This window comes from Pyxicephalus adspersus, chromosome 7, assembly GCF_032062135.1.
Source record: "Pyxicephalus adspersus chromosome 7, UCB_Pads_2.0, whole genome shotgun sequence".
NCBI lineage: Eukaryota > Metazoa > Chordata > Amphibia > Anura > Pyxicephalidae > Pyxicephalus > Pyxicephalus adspersus.
Window position 1 is genome coordinate 20344936 of NC_092864.1, and position 25216 is coordinate 20370151.

Sequence of the window (25216 nt, forward strand, 5' to 3'; positions counted from 1 at the left end):
AGTAAATTATACATACATAAAGATTCGGATTGTTAACCCCCTCTTGATTATCCTATTCAATTGAAGAAAGGATCAGTTACTTGGAACTTGTGAAACGGAATCCTTAAGTCTCTTTTTCTGACACGTTTCGCTTTACCGAATTGAATCGGATCATTTTCACTGTATTGGAAGTGCCTGATTAGTTCTCAAAAATGCACACAGGTTAGGTAAATACTTTAATGCAAATATTGTCTCCATTTTTTACCAAGTTACAGATTTTAGTAACATGTATGGTTTTTCCTGAAAATTAGTAAAACAATACAAGTAAATGCCTGGGGGGAAAAAAACTATTTTTCTCTAAGATGCGTTTAAACAAAAAGCCTTCATTATAAAAAAAGTTATTATAATATCAGAAGTATTGAATGTTGATATTGACCATTAACTCTGTCAGCCATGATGTAGAACGATTTTAGTTTCTTATTACTGCAAAATTGCTTTTTTTAAACAAACAGTTCTGTCTGGTGAAGAAAAACAATATTACAAGTGTGAGGAGTGACATGGCAGCTTCATTCAGAAAACAAGGCTACCTTAATCCCTGCTTACAGTCAGTTATACACAATCTAAACTATAGAACTCTTTCTGCTGCGATAAACTTAAATAATAGCAGTGACATGCAGGCTGTGGATATGTTCCTACACTTTATATTTAAAAATGAATGTTTTTTAAATGTTTTTTTTTCTTTTGTTTTTTTAGACAGAGGCACTTAAGAAGTAAAGTAAAATAAATGGCCAGCAACGCAGTTTCTGTTTTATGGTGGCTACATTTACAGTATTGTATCAATGCAGAATGAATGAACCTTTGGAAAACAGCACCTGTGGATAGGGGAAGGTTTGATGACTACATACATACTTTTTTAAACAATTACAGTGGCATTTTTTTTCTTTTTTATCTATTTGGGATAACGCTTTTAACTAAATTAATAAAAAAAATAACTTTAGGCACTCCTGCCAGTGTTAAAGCAGAACTAAACCCACAATACTCACCTGTCCCTGTTCTGTTGCAGGGCACTGCCATCTTCTTACTTCTTCTCCTAGCTGAATACGATCTTTAGCCATTTTCATTGGTCAGGCCAGGATGACATAAGAAGTGCAAAGAAGTTTATCCATTCCCAGCATGTGCAGCTCAGCTTTTTTTAGTTTCCCGGAGTGATCAGGTAGGTGGAAGGGATATCTCCTGTCCCTTCTGCAATACTGACCTGACTGATTGAGCATTTTTAAACGGTTTCCCTTTTTTACAGAACAGCTTGGCCTGTTAATGGAAGATGAAGTATAACCGACTCATGTGAAAGATCAACAGGTAATACAACTATGTTTCAGAGGGGACACAAAAAACAGTAGAACCTCGGGTTATCCGTCAACCATGGGGAATGGCCAATTCCATATAAGTGTAGTTTCTGGTTAACAGAGGTTACTCTGAAACTGAGGTTTCTCAGCCCGTCAGCACTAGACCTCTAGTGCTGAATGGCTGAGAAAAGGGAAACACTGATGATGCTTGAGCCGTCATTAGGGTTTCCCTTTTCTAACTATCACGGAGCGGAGCAATCAGCTCTGCTCTGCTGTCCTGACAGCTCCACTCCCCTGATTGCTCCCGCAGCCCTAGCGGAGTTGTGGTATATGTTCTTGGATGCACAACACATGCCACAGCTGTAAAATGTGCCAGTTATCTGAATTTTACGGTTATCTGAGTTCTGTGTAACTGGGGTTCTACTGTACTGTGTTAATTCGAGTGAAAGTGAAACTGTATTGTTTTTTATTTTTGATTTTGCCAATATATATATAATAAAACTTCATATGTACACATTCCAAGACATTCACTGCTATTTTAGACAAAGAAAAAAAACACCAAAATATCACCTCTAGTAAACCATCTTTTTATTGGTCCAATATTTCTGCACAAACAAATTTTCTCACTTAAACCATCCTTTTATGCATATTTAGGGGCTTTAAAACTTTAGGAAAAAATACCAACTTATATTACCAAGATATTTCTGGCAAAACACAATATCCTCAGATGAAGTCAATACCTCAAACTGTATGTGGTATTATCTAGTCAGATGCTGCAAATTCTAAAGTATAAACAGTATAAATCAGATAGGTTGTAATATTGTGCTGTTAAAATACAACAGGAATTAAAAAATCTTTCATAATACGGTAAAAGATCTGCTTATAACAATCCGCTACCTAATATTGATCATTTAATGGATAAGGAAACTTCTAGATTGTACCTTAGTTACAGGTAATGAAGACGTGGGACTCATAAGCCCCCGTATGATGAATAGACGGTGGGAGATCTGCCTGACATTCAGAAAACAGTTTAATCACTAAGCTCTGTCTTGCAGGCGGCTCTGCAGCTATAGGCTAGGACAAGTCACTTATATGATTAGTATTGATTGTCTCACAGACACCTTAGAAACACAATAGTTTGAAACAATCAGTCGACTTTAATCAATGTTCACCTAATTCGCCACCTCAAGACCCTACAGAAAAGAAAAAAAAACATTAACTCCAAGATTTTAAGAAAATAATCTCTTAGCACTTGGATTTCCCAGGAAAAAAACATCTATTTTTTTGTAGATGTAGACTGTGGCAGTGTGAATGCCATTTATTTGATGTAGGGATGTAGGGTTGATTAAACTCTGTGGGAACAGTACTATTTATCTGTGCCTGATGCTTAATTCCAGGTGTCTTTGTGCTCTCCAGCTATGCTCCACATAGAGTTCAATGAACCTTACAGGTAAGGATCACATCAACACCATTCAAGATTCTTCAAACCAAGCTGAAAGCAACATGACATGGTTATAGAGCAGAACACTGTGTAAACACACACTGCACTGAGCAGAAGAAAAAAAGCCTAGTTCCAATTGTAACTAATAATTTAGTGTCCTGAACTCCAGTTCAATGCAGATTTAACCTATAACTAAATGCACAGGGAGTGAGCAGGGGGATGCAGCTCTTTCACTGATGAATCATCAGGGTCCATGTGTGAGAATGACACCTCAGCAGACCTTAAAACCTGTCAAAATATGGAAAAGGTAAAGCTCAGTGAAATGCTTGGGGTAAGCACCAAAATGTCCCCACCAGGTCCAGTTACTGCACACGTATACTAGCGGCTTACAGCTGTCCATCTGAGTATGGTCCTCCCATACGACAAAAATAGGTCAGCAATGTGCATATGCTGAAAGAAAGGGACACAGAAGAAACTCTTTCCATGCAAAGGCTGTGTGGCACTGGGCAATTGCTGAAATGGAGACGTTACAAAGCAAACTGAATTAAATAAGGTGTGAGCATTATTATTATTTACGTGCATTTCTTTGGAGCTTACATATTAAGCAGCACTTTACAAAGTCCATAGTCATGTCATTAGCTGTCCCTCCAAGGGGCTCACAGTCCAATGTCCCTACCATAGTCATTAACACAGACCAAGGTCAAATTGGAGGGGAAGCCAATTAACCGAAATACATGTTTTTGGGATGTAGGAGAAAGCCGGAGTGCCCAGAGGAACCCCACACAGAATATGCAGAACTCCCTGCAGATGGTGTCCTGGCCAAAATTTGAACCTGTGACCCTAGGGCTGCAAAGGCCAGAAAGTTAGCCACTGAGCCAACCATGAGCATTACAGTGCAACATTAAATGTCTCAGGACATCAGTTTAGTCAATTTCCTCGAAATGCCCATTCCTGCTATAGGTGACACTGCTTGTCTTTTTATGCTTAACAGACATATAGCACAATTCCAAAATGGTGTAAAGAGTGTCAGAGTATTAAAAAATAAAATAAAATTAACATTAGTGCCATAGCTGCTATCACAATGGTTCAATGAAAAAAAATACTAACAAGTACAGTAACCAAAAACAACTATAATTCGCCATGCATATTGATCCCGTACAACCAATCTGATTGGATTCTCTGGGTTGCAAGCTCTTTTTACTTGCAGGGTTTTTAATACACAAGCACTGCTGTCATTTAATTTTCTGCTTGAGGAACAGCTCCCTCTACTGCCACAGAGGAGCAGTACAACTGTATACTTTGAAGCAGCAGGGAGAAAGCTTCCACTTGATAAAATTAATCAAAACAGACTATGAAGATTCCCACTTACAAAACTGGGTGAAGAGATTAGACAGGAAGATGTAAAGGACAAAATTTATCCCCCACTATTCTGACACTAGTCTGCAAAACCGTTGATTATATAATTAACCTACACTACGCCACATAGGTCTTCAAAAGAAACTTTTTTTTTCCCCTAATGTAATATTTGTGCAATTTGATACAAAAGTCTACGGGATGCTATGTAAATCAGCTGTATTTCAATTATTTTTCTCCACGCTTGTTTCGGAACAGCAAAATGACATAGGGTGGCAAAGTAACAAACATTTCTACTATTCAATTCGATAAGCAGGCAGCTCCAAACATATCTCTGTTTAACTCAAATGTTTGCATACAATGAATCTGCAAAAATCAAGCCAAACAAAAGCATTTTAGCTAGTTTTAAAGAACTTGATTCATCAAATTCAAGAACAAGTAGTAATTTGGGGTGGGGGGGGATATAATATGTATATCTGTGTGTGTTTTAGCAGATTTTCAGTCATTTTGTAGTTATACTGCATATAATTTTTCTACAAGGAATCACACCTATTTAGTGCCTTTGTCAATGAACATTTAGAGTGAACTCCCCTCAATCAATCTCAAGAACTGCATTCTCTATACAAGCATTTTACTACCAAAAAAATAAAAAAAAAGCTAAAAGCTCTTCTTGGTCCATATGTCCTTGATTTCTACATGAATATGCAGATATAGATAATAGGTCAGCCACTGTACATGCAAATTACCATAACACATACATTTGTCTCCACGATATGTTACATAGTAAATCAGGTTAAAAAAAAAAAAGACATTAGCCCACCAAGTTCAACCAATAATTAAATAAACATATTTCAGATATAATACCCCATTGACATAGTTGATCCAGAGGATGGCATTTTGCTCCAACAGGGAAAAAAAAAATCCTTTCTGATTCCATGAGGCAATCGGATGTTCCCTGGATCAACAGTCTCTATCTATACTTTGAATCCTAATCCCCAGTTATATTCTGTGCTTCTATAAATCATCCAGCTTTTTCCTAAAGCACTCTATAGCAGTTGCTGAAACTACTTCCTGAGGGAGCCAGTTCCACATTTTCACAGACCTAACAGTGAAGAATCCCTTCCTTATCCAGAGCTTAAACTTCTTTTCCTCCAAATGCAAAGAGTGCCCTCATGTTTTTTGTAACGATCATAAAGTGAATAGTTGGTTAGAGAGTTTTCTATATGGCCCATTTATACGGGGTGATCATATCCCCCCTTATTTGTCGATCGAGAGAGAGAGAGAGAGAGAGAGAGAGAGAGAGAGAGAGAGAGAGAGAGAGAGAATGAATAGATTCAGTTCAGGTAATCTCTCCTCATAGCTTAGCTCATCCTTTTATTAGTTTATAGGTATTGGAATGACCATGTTTATTTCCTGGGGAAAACCATAATATGTTCAGGTCTACAGCCCGGAGCTGTATTAAATGGACAGCTAGATAGCTAGATTAAATAAATATAAGAAAGAAGGGGTTTGTAGGCTAAAAATATTGCATATGTTGTTTTCCAAACGTGAGTTGTATACAAAAAGGTAAAGTGTTTGGTCAAAAGCCCATTAGTAGTGTCATGGGATATAGACTGCTGAACTATACAGCAATCAGTTAGCTTAGGTTTACAGTAGAATGTCTTGTAACCCGATGCGTTACGCCTTTTGGGTTCCTCAGGGGTCTGTATGTGTGTAAGACATAGTTTATCTGTGGATAAAGCTGGTTAGATAACCATTGCAGTTTTGTATGTCCAGATACACTTGAGCAGAGTTGGGTATTAAGAGTCCCTGTAGTGAGATACACGGAAAGCTAATCTAAGGGTGAAAATGCTGCCATAATTGTCCACAGCCTGCAAGGGCTATCCCCCAATACAGGAAATGGAATACTGACTAACAGGTGCTTTGTAAACATTGCTGAAAGGGTAAAAGAGAAAACGTACAGTCCATCATTTCTAAATTTTAATGATGTCCTACATATTGATGTTTTTGTTTTTTTTTGGCCATAGTTCCACAAATATAAGAGAGCTAATATATTGTTATAATTTACTGGAACAATTTAAACACTGTGTTTATTCTTTAAACTGTCCATAGAAATTACAAGATTGTTGTTTGATTCAGACTTCAGCAGATGTCTGCGGTTACTTTAGACAACGTTTTAAGGCGCTGTAGCTTTTGTCAAGTTAAGTTATTATGACTTACCGCTCCTCAGAGCTAACAGTAGCAGGACTGCTGTCTGCAAAGTGTACAGAACACCACATCTCCACAATGAATGCACATATGACAGAACTGTAATTGTAGGTCGATGGGGTTTTCTTTACATTTCTCAGACATATCCATCTAATACAGAGACCCATCATATGAGCCTATCACACAACTGACAATCTTTCCTTGAGTGACTGACAGGCCTGTTACACATGCACAAACCATACTCTGGCTGAATTACATTAGGACTGTAAAGTACATTTGTTAGGTTTTGGAATAAATTATATATATTATACTGTTATAGGTTATTATTTATAGATAATTTAATCCTATCAATCATCAGATTACTACTGAGGAAAACCAAAAGGTCAGTGTATTTTGTTACTGCCATTACATTATGGGGAATAATCACAGTGGTATAAGAAGAAAACATATTACCAAGTCTGTTTCCCATGGAACAGGCAGTTCCATGGGAAACTAGGCATTAGATGACTATTCAAAATGTAGGTGCAACAGACAAGAATAATAGAGAAATGTGGTCCTCCATCAGGCAGGGCAAGTGGCACGAGGTAAAACAAAATATGGTAAGCAGGGTGGTAGCTTAGGCTGGGTTGCCCGATCCAAATGCAATAGTAAGCCAATGCTTTGGCCCAAAACTCATTAGTGCTCAACCCAGGAATTTTTTTGAGCAGGATGGGAAGAAATTGTAGGCGGGTGGCATCCCCTGTATTGTGACCCAACTCTTCAGTAGCCACATAAAAACAGCCGGGTGGCTACTGAAAAGTGCCGGGTGGTGCGCCCAGCTAAAAGGGGCTGGGGAGAACCCTGCTCATTCCTACCATGTTTTAACTGTCTCTAGAGGCAATCAATCAGTATTGCTGGAGTTGTTTCTGCAATAGGTATTGATTTTATTCTGAGAAATCCTTTTAAATAACTGATGTTCTCTTTTAAGGCACTATAGCATTGTATTTTATAAAGTCTGATAATCTTAGTCCAGAAAGCCAACCGTTCTGTAAGATTACCAAATAATGTGATCTATGTTTTAACAGCCTCTAAAGTAAGTGGTAATGCGTATGGATTCAGTGGAACCCTAGTACATACCCTACAGGGGTTGCTACTGGGGAAGATGAATTACTATCTTAGGTTAAGGTCTCAATGTGCTGCACTCTTACTAGTTTGAGCATTTTCCAGTAGTCTCTGTGAACCACAACCACTCCTCCCATTGTTAAGGAGAGGAAATAAGGGTCCTGTCCTAGAATATTAATGCTGTACCTCTATAGAGACAGTATGATCAGATCACAAGGATAAAAAAAAGAAAATAAATAAATGCATTCAGCATATCTAAGGATGGCGAAGATACAAAATATTATATTTTTGTTATGGGGTTTATAAATGCTTTAATTTTTTCTGAAATCATGACCTAAGAGAAAAAAGCCATAAAAAAAAAACATATATAAAAACTTTACCATGGCTACATTGTGAGTAGCGTCTGAAATTTTCCTCTAGTTCTAATTTCTAGTTTTTAATTTTTGGAAGCACCCTCAGATAACCTTCAAATCAGTTATTAAAAAAGAAAACAAAAAACAAAAAAAACACATACTGACTGCTATAAGATACATCCTTTTAACCCTTCCAAAAATGTGTCCTACCAATTTTTGTCTAAATGCATTCTAATAAATAAATGGAAAGCTTGCATTTGTAAAAGGCACAGACATAAAAAGGCCAGGCAATGTTCTTCTTTATTTAGCATCTGTTGAGGGCCCCATGTAGCTGGAACAATTCTTTTACCAAAATTCTCCATTTGCCAAAAGCTTCACATTGCAAACATAACCGGACATCTGAAAAATACCATTGGGCATAGCTTACCTTACTAAGCAGCAGCACTCTCTTCTGAAGGCGCCTTACTAGAGCATCCTGCATTTCTCTTTTCTTTTTCTCTTCTAAAAAGCTATTTTGCAATTTTAGAAGCTCATCCTGAAGTTTCTGTCGGGCATTTTCCAGCATGCGGGCACTATAACAAAGCAGAAAGTGCCCATCAGTAAAGAGAGCAAGCAAACAAATAGACAATTACAATACAATTACAGGACAACTTGTTCATTTGAAGCTAAGAAAAGGTGCAATGACTGCAGATAGCTAATGTTCAAATTGTAGAATATATCATCTGACGCAAATAAAACATACATTTAAGTGACTAATTGTTAACAGAATAGCAGATTTAGCAGTTTAATCTTCCTTTATTTGTTTAAAAAAATATGTACTTTGCAATTGTGCAGGTTTGTTTTAAAGTTAGACTTTATTTAAATTATAATTTTTTAGAATTATTAGAAATATATACATTGGTATTGCCATTTCTGACCCAATTATCTATATGATATACAAAGTTACCTGACTGGCTGCAAACCTACATACTTCACCTTCATTACAGTATCACTCAGTGGCATAGGCTATATTATTCTCTAACTAGCAACTGAGAAAATGATGGCTGGGATATGGCTGGTTAAGCATTTTAATAGCGATCACTGCAAGGTAAGGTAAACGTGGTGCTCATCCTAATATATCCCTTATAAATCACAGTATTCTCACATACTGCCTTTGCAGCTGAAAACATAACAGGTTACAAACTGGAATTGGATTCTTTAATGAAAGCTTCCTGAATAATAACTATTACATCTAAAAGACACGTTTCAGTTAGATGCATATCACAACATGCCCTCTAAAACCAAGACTGGCTCCAACCCCATGATTTCAGAGCAGCCTTATTATTCAATGAAACCAATTATTACCCTACTAGGAGAGCTCAACAGCTAATATGCAAGTTTAGGTAAACTCAAGTTTAAACCCAGAATTTTTTTTAAGCCGGGTGGGAAGAAATTCTAGGCAGGTGTCAGCCCCTGTATTGTGACCCAACTCTTCAGTAACCACCCAAAAACAGCAGGGTAGTTACTAAAAAGTGACGGGTGGTGCTCCCAGCTAAAAGACTGGGGAGAACACTGGGTAAACTGGTAGCAATTCTGTAGCGAGCTGGGATACGGCTGTCTGTTTTAGCTCCGTAACAATTAATAAATGAGCTTTGATCATGCATTTAATGTCTTCTGTAGCTGCAGGCCCTGTGGATGTATGTATACAAACACAAATACTCTTCCTTGAAATGAAGAATTAACAAATCACCATTCTGTACTTGACAAGATTGAAATAGGATGAGTCTTATGTAAGGCATTATTTGTACCTATTAACTCAAAAAATACTATTTTCTTTTTCTATACACAAAAAAAAGAAAAAAAAGAGCTTTTATGAAAAGCATAAGTTATGACTAAAATTAAAGGTTCTTCTAAAATTTCCTTTTAATCTGATTGGCTTCAATGTGTAGCACACCCACTTTTATCAGTCTCAGCTATAAACATGCTCGGAGAACACACAAATTCAAGGACTTCTCAAAAAACACTCAGCTATAAACTTCAAAAGGATTTGAGGGAAAAAAAATATGTTTACAGATAAACTTATATTGAGTGTTTAATACAGCATTCAGGTTTGTCAGCTATTTTATTACCCAATTACATCAGCAGAAGACAAGAACTGTGTGGATATAAAAAGTCACTCAACAGCTTTACACATAAAGTTTAACGGTTAATATGTTTAAATGGTCAGGTGTAAAGAAAAGGAATGGAATGAGAACATAATTACAAGTTGATCAAATGTTTTCTGTTCGATAAACTTTAATTGAAAGAGTTTTGTGTTTCCCAAAAGTGCTGTATATTGAGAAAAACAATACTGAATATGTTACCTGCCCATATGTAGACGGCTCATTTAAAAGCACTCAAACACCATTTTTTCAAACTCGCCTACCCGTCTTCTTATGTCTCGTAAAACCATCATTACTTCCCACCACTACATATCTCCCCTCCTATTGTGTGTAAATTCCCTCACCTACTAGATTGTAAGCTCTTCTGGGCAGAGTCCTCTCCTCCTGTATCACTGTCTGGATCTGTCATTTGCAACCTCTATTCAATGTTCAGCGCTGCGTAATATGTTGGCGCTATATAAATCATGTTTATATTATTATTATTATTATTATTATTAAATAATAATAGACTGAACTAACAATTACCATTTCTTAATTTTAGAAATGTTTGCAATTTCTTTCTGGTTTACCAGCTGAAAGAAAGATCTTGATTTCAATCTCTAATTGGGAGGTACAAAGCTATTATTTCATAAGGCGCTCCATGTATCAGACAATGGCTGATATTCTCACCAACAAGAAATACAATAATGCAAATTATTTTTATACAAGGTTAAAGAAAAGAAAAACTGCTCAGTTCCTTGCAGGGTAAAGAAAGCTAGCAATGTATGGGCAGACCTTTTATTAATATTATCAGTTGGATTCTCTGACAGGGATCTCAGATACTTACATCAGCACTTCATTTCTTACACCACGATTTTTTGCAAAACATCATTATGTAAGTTATTTTCCCAACTAGGCAGAAAGTAGTCAATCATTGGGTACAACCTTTCTTTACTTCTTATCATCTATCCTTTCCCAGGATCTTGATGTGTTCCACATTTGTCCTAACTTATGGTTGCAAGCATATAAATGTATACAGTAACCAATTACAAAATCATATTTAAGTAATATAGGAGTATAAAAATAGGTGCTGAATTTGGTGCTCAAGATGGTGAGTAGAGGATTATACAAGAAAAAAACAAAACAAAAAGTTGCATTAATACACCATTTTAGTTGTATTACATGCATTAGGGCAGTCAAACAACACGTTAGTACCTTCAGTTTAGCCTTTCTCTGCTTTTGTTTTTCTTTTTAACGGGGGAGTCCTTGAAATAACTTTCAGGTCTTTAGAGAACCCCTGATATAATTACTAGATATACAAATCACAGTACATTAGTGTGGTGGTCAGTGGGAAGAATGTCACCCTTACAGATAGCCAAAAAAGATCATTGGTGTCACCTGAGGTCCAAATTGCTCATTGCTCAAGGAACCCCCCCAGCAACCTCCGGAGGAACCCTAGCTGAGGAAAACCGTTTCATATTTGGTGGACTAAGATAAAGGAAAGAGCAGTTTTGTGGTGAAGACCAGGTGGTCCCACAAACCTATGAGTTTATGCCATGGTATCATCACTTCAAAGTTTTCATGTACAACAAAAGAAAAATAAGTTAAACATTAATTAGGAAGAGGCTTTCAATAAAAGTATTAAAAAGATATTTGTTACGCCTTAAAAAATAAAAAGTGTTCCAGGTTTAGAGAGCCCTGCATTTCTTAGAAAAAAAGGTGGCATACGGAGCCAACAAAGCCTCGAAAAATGACATCTTCCTGTTAAATGTAATTATCACTGTGCCCTGTCTAATAGTATATTTAAGTGACATTACTGCCGTATCAGCGTCTTCCTCCGGGTATAAGTGATTAAAAAGTACAAAGCAAAACCAACAATGTGTTACTGTTGATAAACTGAAAAGCAATTTTAGGATACAGTTTAATTCCAGACTCTTTATAGTTCAATGTTATAATCACCAGCTGTGAAATCAAGTCTTTTCTGCTGCACATTCAGGTGGGAAGGTTCACTGTTTGGGCTTTAAATCTTGCCACGAAAACAGATCATTTAATTACATAAGCTCTATCACTGCTTCTGCTCATGGTTTTAATTAGTTTACAAAAAAAACTTACTGGGACACATCAAATTACATAAAGGCATATAAATCAGAATAGCAGTTTTCACCTCCACTATTACTCTGTGAATTGCACACAAAATAGGTAAATACTATGTTTTACCAAAGTGTACCAGTTATACAACAAAGATTGTGGAAACCCAACATAGGCTATAGTAGCAGTGTCAAACTAACCAGCATATTTGATGATACAGATGTGGTGCAGTGTGTTTTTATTGTCTCCCATACACTGCAGCTCAGTGGGATGATTTCAGCATCAGAAGCAGTGCTGCCACTCTAGAAAGTATGGTCAGGTCATACGGACTATTGAATCCACAGGTAAAATACTTATATATCTTACGCTCCCTGCAATATCTCCTTATTGCAAGCACAGCACAGCCTACCAGTGACAACCCTGATCTGAATTCCGGAGTATAGAATCATTGTCACAGGATTGCAGCACTCTGAACATTTGTTTTTTTTTGTACTGAACATAGGTTTATTTAGGCAACTCTCTGGGATGACCCTGTATTTTATTAAGCAAACAATATTCTATGACACACACAATGCAACCATGTTTAGGGATCCCTATTAAATCTTTATTTTTGTGTGTCCCTCAACCGGGGAGATTTCCCGTGTTTGTCCTGATGCCATTACATTGCCGATATTGGTTTAAATAAACTATATCCCTCTTAGTGCAAGCAGAGGGAGAAGAAAAGATGGCTTTCTTGGAAAACTTGTGAAGATAAAACAATATTATTGAAATTTAAGTATATAGAAACCAATATTCGGTGATCAACCTACTTATAGGACTTTTAAGGCCAACTTTTACCACTAATTATTGTATGAAATTCTTGTCTCTTTATTGAATATCATCATTTAAACTCCTTTTTAAAACCAAAGATAATTAAAACCATTGACACATGATAGATACTCCTTATTGGGGTTTAGCCTTCTTTTTCTATGCGTTTCACGGATATAATCCGCATCTTCAGGAAAAAGATCTACAATCATAAAATAAACAATTCATTTCTAATCCAAAATATTCATATTTGACACATTTACAATATTATCTTCATCATTCAAAAATATGGATGTACCTGGTAAGTAAGAATATGTGAAGCCCTTCCCACATGAGATGTTACAGCGTGAAGAGGACAGCGATGAGTGAATATGTTATCCCATAAATAATGACCAAATAATGTCCCTAGTATATTAAAATGTAAAGGTAAAGCAATTTTGCATATTCCCTCTTATCTTTTATTTCTTACTGTGACTTATTTTACAACTGTATATTTCCTAATGCAAATACATTTAAAAATATTAATTATTCAGCTGTGCTTCAAATTATTATTAGCCTGTTTGTACCCACCTTGTGTGTTGTGATTCATTGATTATTAAAGGAGAATTGAATATTCATTTTACTTCTCATGTGCCAAATGATTCTGTTAAATTGTGGATCATATGAATCTCTTGCAAATACCTTATCTATTCTCCTAAATAGTTCCAGTATATATAAGATTCAAAAAGATTATAATGTTTTCAAAGCAGTTTCTGTCTGAAAACACCTAGGGCTTCCTTTTTTAAGTGTTGCTGTCTTGTCCTCATGCTTCGTCCCAGTGTGTCAGCGTCTAATGTGTGCAAAGATCTCCGTTATAGCGAGTTTCTGTACCACCCTACACATCTACCATAAAAAATTGTTTGTTTGGTTTCAAAAAAGAGTTTTAATGATATCCGATAAAGAGAAGAATTTTATACAATAATTAGTGGTGACTGTTGACCTTAAAAGTCCTGTAAGTAGGTGGTTCACCAAATATTGGTTTCTATATGTTTGAAAGGGATGTGGCCAGGTTAACTGAAACAGGTTGGATTTGTCAATGATATTTTAATTTAAGTAGCTTAAACATAACAATTTAACTCAATAAAACATAAAAAAACAAAACAAAGCTTGATGGGCTCATTGAAACATAGCATGCAGCCCTGCTTACATGTCAATATTTACATGTCACATCGTCATTTTTAAGGTGATGAGTATTTGTCTCATTCTCCAATGCGTTTCGCACACTGGCTTCATCAGGGGATCACTTTTAGCTCAATCTTGTAGTTTAATCTGCTCTCTTACACACCCAGAACCTTGTCAGAATAAAGAACAGAAGCTCGGGCCTGTCCCTATTTCAATTTGCTTTAGACCCCCTTTGTCATTCTCATTAAACAAATTGCATGTCTTAAAGCAGAAGGTCAAGAAGTCAAATAAGTCCCTCTACAAATATTTTAATTAACCTTACAAACCCCGAGATCTCACTCTACAACCTATTTAAGGTGAGAATATTCTGCAGCAATACTTGAGGTTTTTGCTTAGATATCAAGAAATCGGCGGTACTATTTTTCAAAACCAAAGCCCATTCACAGAAACCTTATTCCAACAACTTTGCTCTACAAATGTGTAGAAATTACCTTCCATGTTGGTATAATAAGTATACTTTCCATTCATTGTTAGCGGTCTATCAGAGCTGAAAGAGAGTATGACTGCAACGATCCAATTTGAATATAAGTCTCGCTCTAGCTATTTGCCTACCTCTAGACCAAAATGTCTGGAAAGGCCATAAACACTTGGAAACCGAGTGATTCTAGTCAGAGGGGTAGCAGATTACGCAAATTTTGTAATTTTAACACAATCCTATTTATAGGAAACCGGAAAATGGCATGAAATCCATAGCACCTTTATATTTTTATCAATAATATGAAGTTGAAGAACAGAGAAATCTCTATTTCTTTCACAAGCAAGCAGTCTTTTTGTAATATATTCATATCATGATGTATAACAAAACAAGAAAAGCAGTGCGTGGGTAGAGTACCACGCTGTACAATTTACCCAACCACAGAATTAATCCTATTACATTCTGTTCCCCGAGCACAGTGGCATTTTCAAACCTCTTATACTTCAAAACGAATCTACATCATCTCTAAATGTTACATTCCATTCACAAGGCTCTCATTTGATAGGTCCTCAGAACAACTCTGCAGCCATGTTCTCTGATCAGAAGGATCATATTTACAGAGAAAAATGAGCTTATCAAAGAAAAATGTAGTGATGTGCATATGAGAAATAGGAATTCACGACAGAGGGCAGAAACACTAATATAAAATCTACAATTGGAAGAATCTGAACTTTCACGGTGCAAAATGTAACAAAGCTTCTTTGCTGCTGTATAGTTTATACTGTAGACATCATATGTGTGCTGGAATTTAATAGTTATGTCTCTTTCTGATTGAGATGGGAAGAAAGAGAAGAGAAATAAAGAGAAAAGAGAAGAGAAGAGAAGAGAAAAGAGAAGAGAAGAGAGAAGAGAAGATAAGAGGAAAGAGAAGAAGATAAGAGGAAAAAGAAAAGAGAAGATAGATAGATAGATACAGTGAGGGAAAGAAGTATTTCATTTCCTGCTGATTTTGCAACATTTTCCCTCTGACAAAGAAATGACCAGTCTATAATTGTAATGGTAGGTTTATTATAGTTGTGACAGACAGAATAACAACAAAGAACCCTCAAAAACCCAGTGCTTGAAAGTCAGAGCTTGATGTGCATTGTAAAGAGTGAAATAAGTATTTGATCCCCTATCAACCAGCAGGTATTTAGGAACACAACGTACTTGCACAGCTCAATTAACCATGACTGGATGTTATATTATTATTATTTTTAATATTAAACAGGAGTTATATAGCGCCAACATATTACACAGTGATGTACATTAAATAGGGGTTGCAAATGACAGACATATACAGACAGTGGCACTGGAGGAGGAGAGGACCCTGCCCAAAGGAGCTTACAATATAGGTGTAGATTGTAAGCTCTTTGGAGCAGGGTTTTATATGCAATAGCATATCTCTTGCCTAATTTAATAAATATGCAAAAGATTTCAATCTTAAAAAATATGTTGTAGTGATCCTATTTTTCCCTTTGCCAGTTACTAAACGGATAATGGCCGTTCTACTTCAATTGATGTTATTTTACCTCAACATACACAAATGCACTTAGGATGTGACAACACGGCAACAAGTGGCAATTTCCAAACACAGTAAATATTCAAAAATATTTCATGCCTTAGTAAACTTATTGTCATTCAGTTAGGGTTTACATTCATTTTGACAGTAAAGAATGGTCCAGGACCCACCTAGCTTACAACTGGACAGTGAAAAATACACAAAATACAAAGTCTTCTCAGTTTTTCTAGTTTATGCAAGCATGTTATCAGTTGGATTGACAGCACTATGCAAAAAGTAGGGCTCCAGTTAGCTCAGGGTTGAGATCTGTAGTGGATTACAGGAGGCTCATGCCAGTCGTATATAAAAACATAATAATAAAACATTACAATAATTATTTTTGAGAGAATACAAAAATCAATTAAATGGTGTTCATTTATAGCATACATTTAAAAGCAGATCTTCACATCTTCAGTAGAAAGGCTTAGATATAAACCCGACAAGTCAGTCTAAGGACATTTGTAAGTAATTCCTTTTATTTGCATCTCTTTAGAATTAAGCAGTTGAAATGTTATTGCTCTGATAATGATGTAATGGAAGTATTTTTCAGCCTCTCTAAGTTGCTCCATTTGTGCTGTGGACTCTGAACTGACGCGTTTCGAAGCATTCTCCAAAGAGCCAAAAAGTTCAATCACATACTGGAATCTAAAACATTAAACAATTTCCACAGCAGCTTTGGGCCTTAATCTTGGTGATAGCTGTCATTTATCAGGCTCCAATGAAGACTATTTTCCAGCAAGCATCACTGGAAACAGCCAGAGGCAAAATAAAGAGGGCTACGGCATTGATTAGATATTGCGCGAACAAAGAAGCTTGCCGTGCATAATCCATCTTTTTGCAACATTTCTTTACAAGCCTTAGGGGGACACATATCCATTTCAGTAAAAACATTTCAGATATGATTAACTATAAAGTATAAGCATTACATTTCAAATGCAGGGTAGAGGATGGCTATCAAATGAGGGAATAAAGGAGATGTTTTAGGCCCTATTGATTACCTGTGACCTGTTGGCAATAGATGCCTTGTCATTTCAAAGAGCTACACTTACAATTTAAGTAGAGGAGAAAATGAGCTCAAAACGTAAATATCCATTAAATAAACAGAACAGAAAATGATTTCATCATATCCATATTTTCTAAATGGATTCTGAAGCCTGAAAACCATCTCTAGATCACCTTCTGGCAAATCACATGAAGACAATATTTATTTGATTAAAGTGAACCTGTGCTTTGTCAACCCAAAGTAAAGCAATAGGTTCACTATAATGTCGGCCAAACAACTTATAATTACATTTTCTTCATTACCCTGCAGCTTTGTTCAACTGGGGGAAAAAGTGGCATACTAAGTACCTTCAGTGGTGTATGTGATTTATCCTTCATGCAGGTGCTTGGTGAATTATAGCAAGCTCTCACATTGGGATGGAGAAGGAGAAGAATGGGATGGAGGGGTGGAGGATGGAGATGGAGAAGAAGTTATTAGCCAAGTGTAAGCTCCAAGTCAGGACTTCTTGGGAAAGAATGAATTGGGGGAGCAGGAGGAAACTAGGAGGGGGGGTCACTTTAAATAAACTTGATGTATGTCGCTGCATGGCACATACATAATATCTGCCTGTTTTATCCATAAACTTAGCACTACACATTTCCTATGTTATAGTGTTCATTTCATTCATTTACATAGAGCTAAAGGCTAAACTAGTTCCAAGTTACCGTAAAGAGTAAACATTGGTGAAACCAGAAGCAAAACTTTGGTGAAACCAGAAACAAAAATCTAACATTATTTTCTCTACTTTGTCTATGCCCCAATTAAAGGAATCTCATTACTACTTTTCCTTGTCACACACTAACACAGAAAGTGAGGGTAAATAACAGGGAAAAATAAAAAGCTTAGAGATCTTCTAATCTTTTCTTTCTTGAGCAAAACTAAAAAAAAACTTTAGGCAGCAGTTGCTTTAAATTAGGAACCTCGATGTTGTCTACTATGGTCCAATAACATGCAGTATTTTAAAGGTTTTTAAAGTAATTTACATACAATAACCAGTTTTTGCTGCTGTGCTAATAACATTTTATAACATCAGAATGTTATATCTGCTAGTAAATGCTCAGAAATTAGACTTGGAGACAGCTTCTCTACCTAAACCTAACACAAAACATATTAAAAAATATTAATAAAAAGAGGGGCTCAATTATGACTAATAGCATAAAAATCTCTGCCTACATTGGACATGGAATCCTCATTTAATTATGAAAAAGTTCAGGATGGTACTTAATATTTCTACAGGTCAAGTGAAAAGTTTAAATCAGTCAAACATCTTTTTAACACAATAGAACAAAACATAGCCAAAAAAAAAACGCATCTTGGAGGAAGAAATCCATCTTACACGGTCTAATTGCTCTCTTATAGTTCAGCGTTTGTCAAAACAAATAATATTGATTTAAAGCTGCAAATGAGAAAAACAATAGACATAAATAATTAGTAATCAGAAAGGAAGGCCGGCTGCGGCAGCTGAAGCAGGGCAGACACACAGTCACTGATCTCTCTAAGCATTGTCTTTTGATGGGTTTTATATTTCCAGCCTGCCTTCAATTTGAATCACCAAATTCAATTTGCATCCTCAAATAAACAGAAGGCAAACAGTAAAACACTTCATTGTGACCTTGAAGAAAATTACACTCAAGTTTAATTCAATCCTAGGAGTAATGAAGAGTCACATTTGTCCTAACGGTTACCAGGCTTGTCACGAGAACTCAGCTTGAGAGCACCAGCACCTTGTGCTTCAGGGGAGAAAACAAAAAAAATAAAAGGGAAGAGGAGAGCAAACTAAATATTATCCCTGTCCTGGAATAGCAGGTGTCCACATCAACCTTAACAGCAATTTGTTTATGTTTGTACATTCTTACGCTTGTCCAAATCATAAATTATTATTACTGTTTCTTTAATATCCAAATACAACACACAAATGCTGTATTGTTTTATAAATATTAAAATGAACTCTGGAAATGAAATTCCGTAAGAAAAATAGTCTTGTTGGTATTTTTCTTAGACTCTATCCCTGTGATCAGCTGAAGTTCCCTCTAAAATTGTGCATTATGATCATGAACCAAGTAATGCAAAAACTATGACAGTGAACTCAATGTTAGAGAGAGGTGGGGGTAGAGAATATGAATAAGACTATATGGAAACTGGGAAGTAAAGGTAGTTGAAAACTATTCAATTCACTAGCAATGTTAAAGTGTTCTCTGTTGAACTAAACTAAGTTTAGAGGAAAAATTCCAGGGACAAGTGTTAATTATTAAGTGTAGGCACCTCAAGATGTATGCATATAACTGCAGCATATATAAGGCCACACTAACAGACTAAGTTCTGTCATTTCTAGGTAGTTGTGTTTGATGGTTGAGTTTTCTCCTTCCACATGTTTCTTTAGGCCAACAATAGGATGGTTAGCCCTATTACATTGTGGGAGTGCTGCACACATATGCTTTGACTTTATTTTTTTTTATATTTTTTTACTACAGTAGTCTGACCACCTTTTCCTTACGACAGGTTCACATCTGCCGATAGATTTTGTGCAGCTCTCCTTGGATTGCCAGCCGCTTGGGGACTTGCACAGCAGTGATGATTCAAGAGGATCTGCACATTCAAAAAGTTGCCAGCAGTGAGCGGTAAAAATACCGCTCACTGCAGCCCCTATTCATTTCCTATTCACTATGTCACACTTACCACTTCCTCACTAAAGCGCAGACACCTCTCTCCTATGCATGCGGGCAGTTCTGACTCTGAGCACGTCTACGCTTCCAAGCTTTATCAGCTTTGCCCAACCCGCTTGGCCAATCAGGAATTAGCCTATTAATCATCCCTGGCTATTTAGCTAGCTCAGACACAGCATTCAGCATTCGTGCAACGTGTCTCCACTAGTGCCGAGCCCCCTAGCTCTGTTGCAGTTCCTGTTCACCTGTTAGTTAATTCAGTGGTTCCTCTGCCAAGCTCCTGTGTTAACCCCTTGTTGCCCCATCTGTTTCCATCCAGTTCCCTTGTGCTGTTTAAGTGTTCCACTCTGTTGATATTCCTGTCACCTTACGCCTCCTGTTGCTTCCAGTGTCTCCTATGTTCCCTGTGTCCGCAGTTGCCCCTGAGTCACTGGTGTCTAGTTCCTGGATCCCTGGCAATTTACCTCTCTTGCTTGCTGCCTGCCTTGACCCCAGACTTCCTTGACAATTCTTCTGCTTTGTCATTTGGTAACTTGTATCCTCCTGCCCACCCTGGTGTGCCCAAGGCCTGCAACCTGGCCGTAACATGCAGCGCAACATCCTCACCACTAGAGGCTCTGGAGAAGACCTGGTTGTAGCTTAGACTCTGCGCCTTTGCCCTTCTCAGGACTCACACCACTTTTGCGCAAGCTGTAGCACCCCCGATTGGTTCTGTCACACCAAGCATGACACGCTACATTTAGTGCCTCCGCCAAGCGGCAGTGTTTCCTGGTATGCAGAAACAGTAAACACACCACAACTGCACTATCAGTGTGAATTTTCCCTTAGTGATAGAATCCAATACCTGTACGGGGCCCAGCTATCAAGACATGCAAAACACCCTTTTAAAAATGTTAGAAGTACCAGATTCTCAGCACACTTCAATAATGCTTGTCCTTGCCTTTCAAAGAAACTAAATTTAAACCCTGCACAATTCAGTCCCGTTATAACATATATTCATCAGATTTGTATTCCACATACCCACTATTATGTTCTCAGCTATTTGATTTTTCCATCTTTTTTTCTACTCTTAAGCTATTACATTTTTTTCAGCAACATGAACAGCAAAGGCTATAGAAATTTAACTATGAATAAAAAGAAAAAAACAGCAATAGGAAACCATAAAATAGGCGATACAGTCGCTTTTAATGGGGTAAACATTGCAGGCCCAGAATAAACTAATTTTCAAATAAATGTAAGGGTCAAAAGCAGTGTGTGTTTGATGAAAATAAACGTGTAAGCCACAGAACACAGTAGAGGAGGAGGTACCAAAATTCTGATTTAATGAAGAAAGAAAAATAAGCCCATAATTTTGTGAAATATTACGGTTTCATGACAAATTCAGCATTTGCTCCAGAATGACCTTTCACAAATCAGACTTCATTTCTAAAGCTGCATTACAGTGGCTGGTATGAAATGAGGATTTTACAGTGCTGCGTGCTTTTCTATTCTTTGAGCATAATATGTGTCTTTTGTAACTATAATTTATTTTTATACAGAGGAATGCTGCTGTTCTACTGTGAAATATTGCTGATAAAGAAGGGGAAATGGATTCCAGAATATACAAGAACATTTACTAAGTGCTCAGGGTAAAACTGGATTTCTCAAAGAAACTTGAAAGTTTAAAAAAGATTAACCCCAGGTAAGCAGCCAATATACAGCCAAAATACCTACATACAAATGGGACAATGTACTAAAGTTCTGTTCAGTCACTTTGTTATCCAGGCAACACAGATACCATGCATAGCCAGAATTATGTGTTCCCACTCAGTAAAGTATTACAGCTAAGAGAAGAACAAGAAGCCGCCAAATCATACAAAATCCCAGCTTCCATGACATAACATTTCCAGTATTGAAACCTGGGTACCTGTGTTTCTCAACTAGGGTTTCCGTGTAAGTCTAGGGTTCCTCCAGACGTGGCAAAGTGTTCCTTGAGCAATTGTTTCAGTAAGGAACCCTCAATAACAAACACTGTATTATAGTGATCTTTAGGGTAGTACAAAGAAATAGTTTAATGTGTTCTATTCCCTTCCTTTAAGGTTTGATTAGTTGGTAGCCTATAAAGTGTTTGTATCTATAGTGCTGCATATGTAGTCCTATGCATACGATATATAAATATTTGGCATTTAAAACACGTTTTTATATTTAAAAAAAATGTTACAATACTATACAAAAAAAAGCCTGAATGGTATATGAAGAAGCAAAACAAAATATGTTGGATAGAGAGTCTTACAATGTCTTACAGAACTGTAAAAACTAGTCTGGTAAGGGGGTTCAGTATATAGGTACTAAAGTGGTTAAATATCAACCCTTTTGCAGTATAGTATTTTTTTTAGTAAAATATTTTTTATAACAATTTAAATATAGCTATTTTGGTTTACTGGTCATTTTACTTTAGGAAACCTTTTTTAAAAAATTAGTAATGTACATTATATGCATCAATACATTGTGTTTGGTAATGATGTTTGTGTTTGGTGAGAACAGTTTTTTTTTAATTGTGGGGCTCCCAGGGTATGTCAAGATATTTGAAGGAATGCAAAAATGACTAAATTTTTGGAGGACAAAATAGTATAAAGCTGATCAAAGAAACCTGTTTCTGGCTTTCAATTATCACTGTCATTACCAGGACTCCAGACAAGATAAAAATTTGAATAATCAAATTTTATTTCTGCCTGCACCTATATAGCGACTTTTAACTTCCATTTTTTTTAAAATACCTGACAATTGAAAACTTGGGATTGCACCAAGTTGTGAAAAACGTAGCAAACAATCCAAGCAAGACTTCAGGAAGAACAACTTCTGATATACGCTGGCATAAAGCTGAACTGAATATATAGATCTTTGCTTTTCAAGCTAAATAGTTTTGAGAACGTCCAAGATTCATCATTGGTAAAAAAAAAACACACTGCTTTTAACAAACAGAAAGCCTGTTCAATTTCCCATTTCTCGTTGCCCAAGGTTTTTCCAGGAGTTGACAGAACTTGAAAAATGTCACTTGAGAGTAGTTTATGAGTGGATGAACTTTAAAAAAAACTAGCTGCAACTGGGCTGACCTTTAAAAAGGTAGGGGTTAGATACGTGGCCGGCTAACACAGGCAATTTGTGCTTATTCAGCTCCCTGTGATGTTGCACATAAAAAAATTACTACTGTGTTTTATAGAGGAATGTCTTCTTTTTTTTTTTTTTTTTTTACTGCAACACTACATTCAGGAACAAATTTAAATGATAGAAAGTCTAACTAAAGGCAAACTCTGCTGAAGGACTTCTTTGATTTAGCTCACAGGACTCTACATTTTAGATTACTGGTACCCTTTAATATAACACTTTCAAGAATGACATTCAAGAACCTATTTCGAGGAAAGACAAGCAGAAGGCAAAAGGATTAGTCTGCAAAATTGCTTGTGGGGTCTACATTACCTTCATTGCTTTCCCACTATGTTAAATTTTGCATTGGGTTTGTAATGGGATGGTGAAATAGGTAAATACAGGCTTTGCGTGCTCATGTCTGTGTTGTCACCGATAATTGATTTGATGTTTCTCCACCTTTTTACCATAGAGAAGGCCCTTGAAATAATTACACAAATAATAATCACACTCCAGATATATAGCAGAATATATACAGGACTTACAGGTTACAGGACGAACAGCAGATAATGTACTGCTGAAGTAAAATTGACCTCGCTTATATACACATATACACAGATTAGTAAAGCAAAGCTTTTTAAGCACAGATCCACTAAAATTTGATTGTGGCCATAATTTTACAGTTTCAGGTATTTAAAAGTTTAGCTTTCTTCCTTTAATTATACCAAATCTAGCAGCATCCATGAATTCCAGTGGCATCTAATATGAGTATACTAAAGAGCACAGCAGGAGCTGTTTACTGGTACAATCTCTCTTTTTCTGTATAGAAGCCGTGTGAATAGAGGAAAGGAGAGGGATAATTGGTCACTACTCCGTAGCTTGTTGATGAGCTTTGGGCTGCATCCATGGGCAATTTTAGCCAGCTTTCATCTGCATTTCAGACGCATTCGCTCTCGGTTTTGAAAGGCTTCTGACATTAGAATTTAGAGTCCACTGCAAGGTACATTTGACCTCTTCCTAAAGCGCACCAGTGTGCGAAAAAAGATGCTTTTTTATTTCCACGGATTAGAAGACAAGTGGCCATTCAGAACTTGCTGAAAATGACACTGATAGCGGGGATAAAACAAACGGCAACAAAATATCTTCAGTGGAACATGCATAAAATAGAAAACACTAAGCAGGTAATTTAACTTCCTGGGTGACAGAGGCTCTTACCATCCAAAGTCAAACTGTAGTAAAAAAATACAGGCACAATCTGATTAAGGATTTTTCCATATACTTGCCACATAGTCTCAAAAGATTTATTACCTTGGGGGCAAAAAAAAACACTCTTTTTCTAGAAACTGCTAAGATTCTACAGATTAATTTCACTATAACCAAACATATTGGCGTAAAATCACTGAATAAATGTGGGCACCTTAACATTGGATCGTAGTCCATTATAACCCTGCCAAGTTCATGCAAAAATACTTCACTACAATTTACCAAATATTGAAATACTTGGCATTCCCCCTTTAAAATGTAGCTATATAAAAAGTAGATAGTTTAAGTAACCTACTTTAATGTGTGAAACTTGATAAATCCTTTGTTAGATAAACCACACAAAACAATGAGGTAGACAGACAGCCTAATCCACTGAACCGCCTGCCCAAACTTCATTTCCTTTCATGAGCCTCCCAGGTGGATCTTTCATGAGAGATCAATCTGAAGTTCTTAATTGTAGCGGTTCTCACCAGAAGAGAGCACGTGACAAGCCGAGCGAAGGACACAAAGGAAAACCCAAGAACAAAACTATTCTATATTTGAACTAAAAATCACCTTTTAATTAAAGCGGACTTATCATCCAATGCTGAAAATCCTTTTACAGCCTGAAGTAATCCGGTATAGAAAAGTATTATTACTATAATGCTGTCACACATACCTTTCTTAACGTATATCTGAAGCTAAAACTATTTTTTTTTTTCCATTCTGGATTAAAAAAACATTTTTTTGCAAATTGTGCCTTATAAGGTAGATTTCTGTTCACTTCCTGTCCTGAAATTTTAACAGCAACTGAGAGGATATATTCCCAATATGGGGGGGGGGGAAAGAGGAAGAAGTGTGCCCATTGAGAGTTACCCTGTCCCGATTGTCTCCAGGAGACATCAGAACAGGGTGATCAGGTCAGTTACAGCGGGGAAATATTTTTCTAAATAAGTAAAATGCATAGTAGAATTTAAATGGTATCTAAACATATGCCAGTTAAAGCAGAACTAAATCCACAAAACTTACCCCATCCTCTTTCCATCATAGGGCGTCGTCTTCTTTGTCCTCCTTTTCTTCGGCCATCCTGATCCAGAGCCAGGATTGCTTGTTATGC

General features: G+C 36.6%; 1 protein-coding gene across 1 annotated transcript in view; it reads right to left on the minus strand.

Annotated features, from left to right (window-relative positions):
- Positions 1 to 25216, minus strand: part of MAD1L1 (mitotic arrest deficient 1 like 1) — a 411577-nt gene that overhangs the window by 333480 nt on the left and 52881 nt on the right. The window contains exon 2 of the mRNA XM_072417765.1: positions 8206 to 8350. Coding sequence (XP_072273866.1) covers positions 8206 to 8343 — 138 coding nt within the window. The 5' untranslated portion in view covers positions 8344 to 8350. The remainder of the gene's footprint in view (positions 1 to 8205; positions 8351 to 25216) is intronic.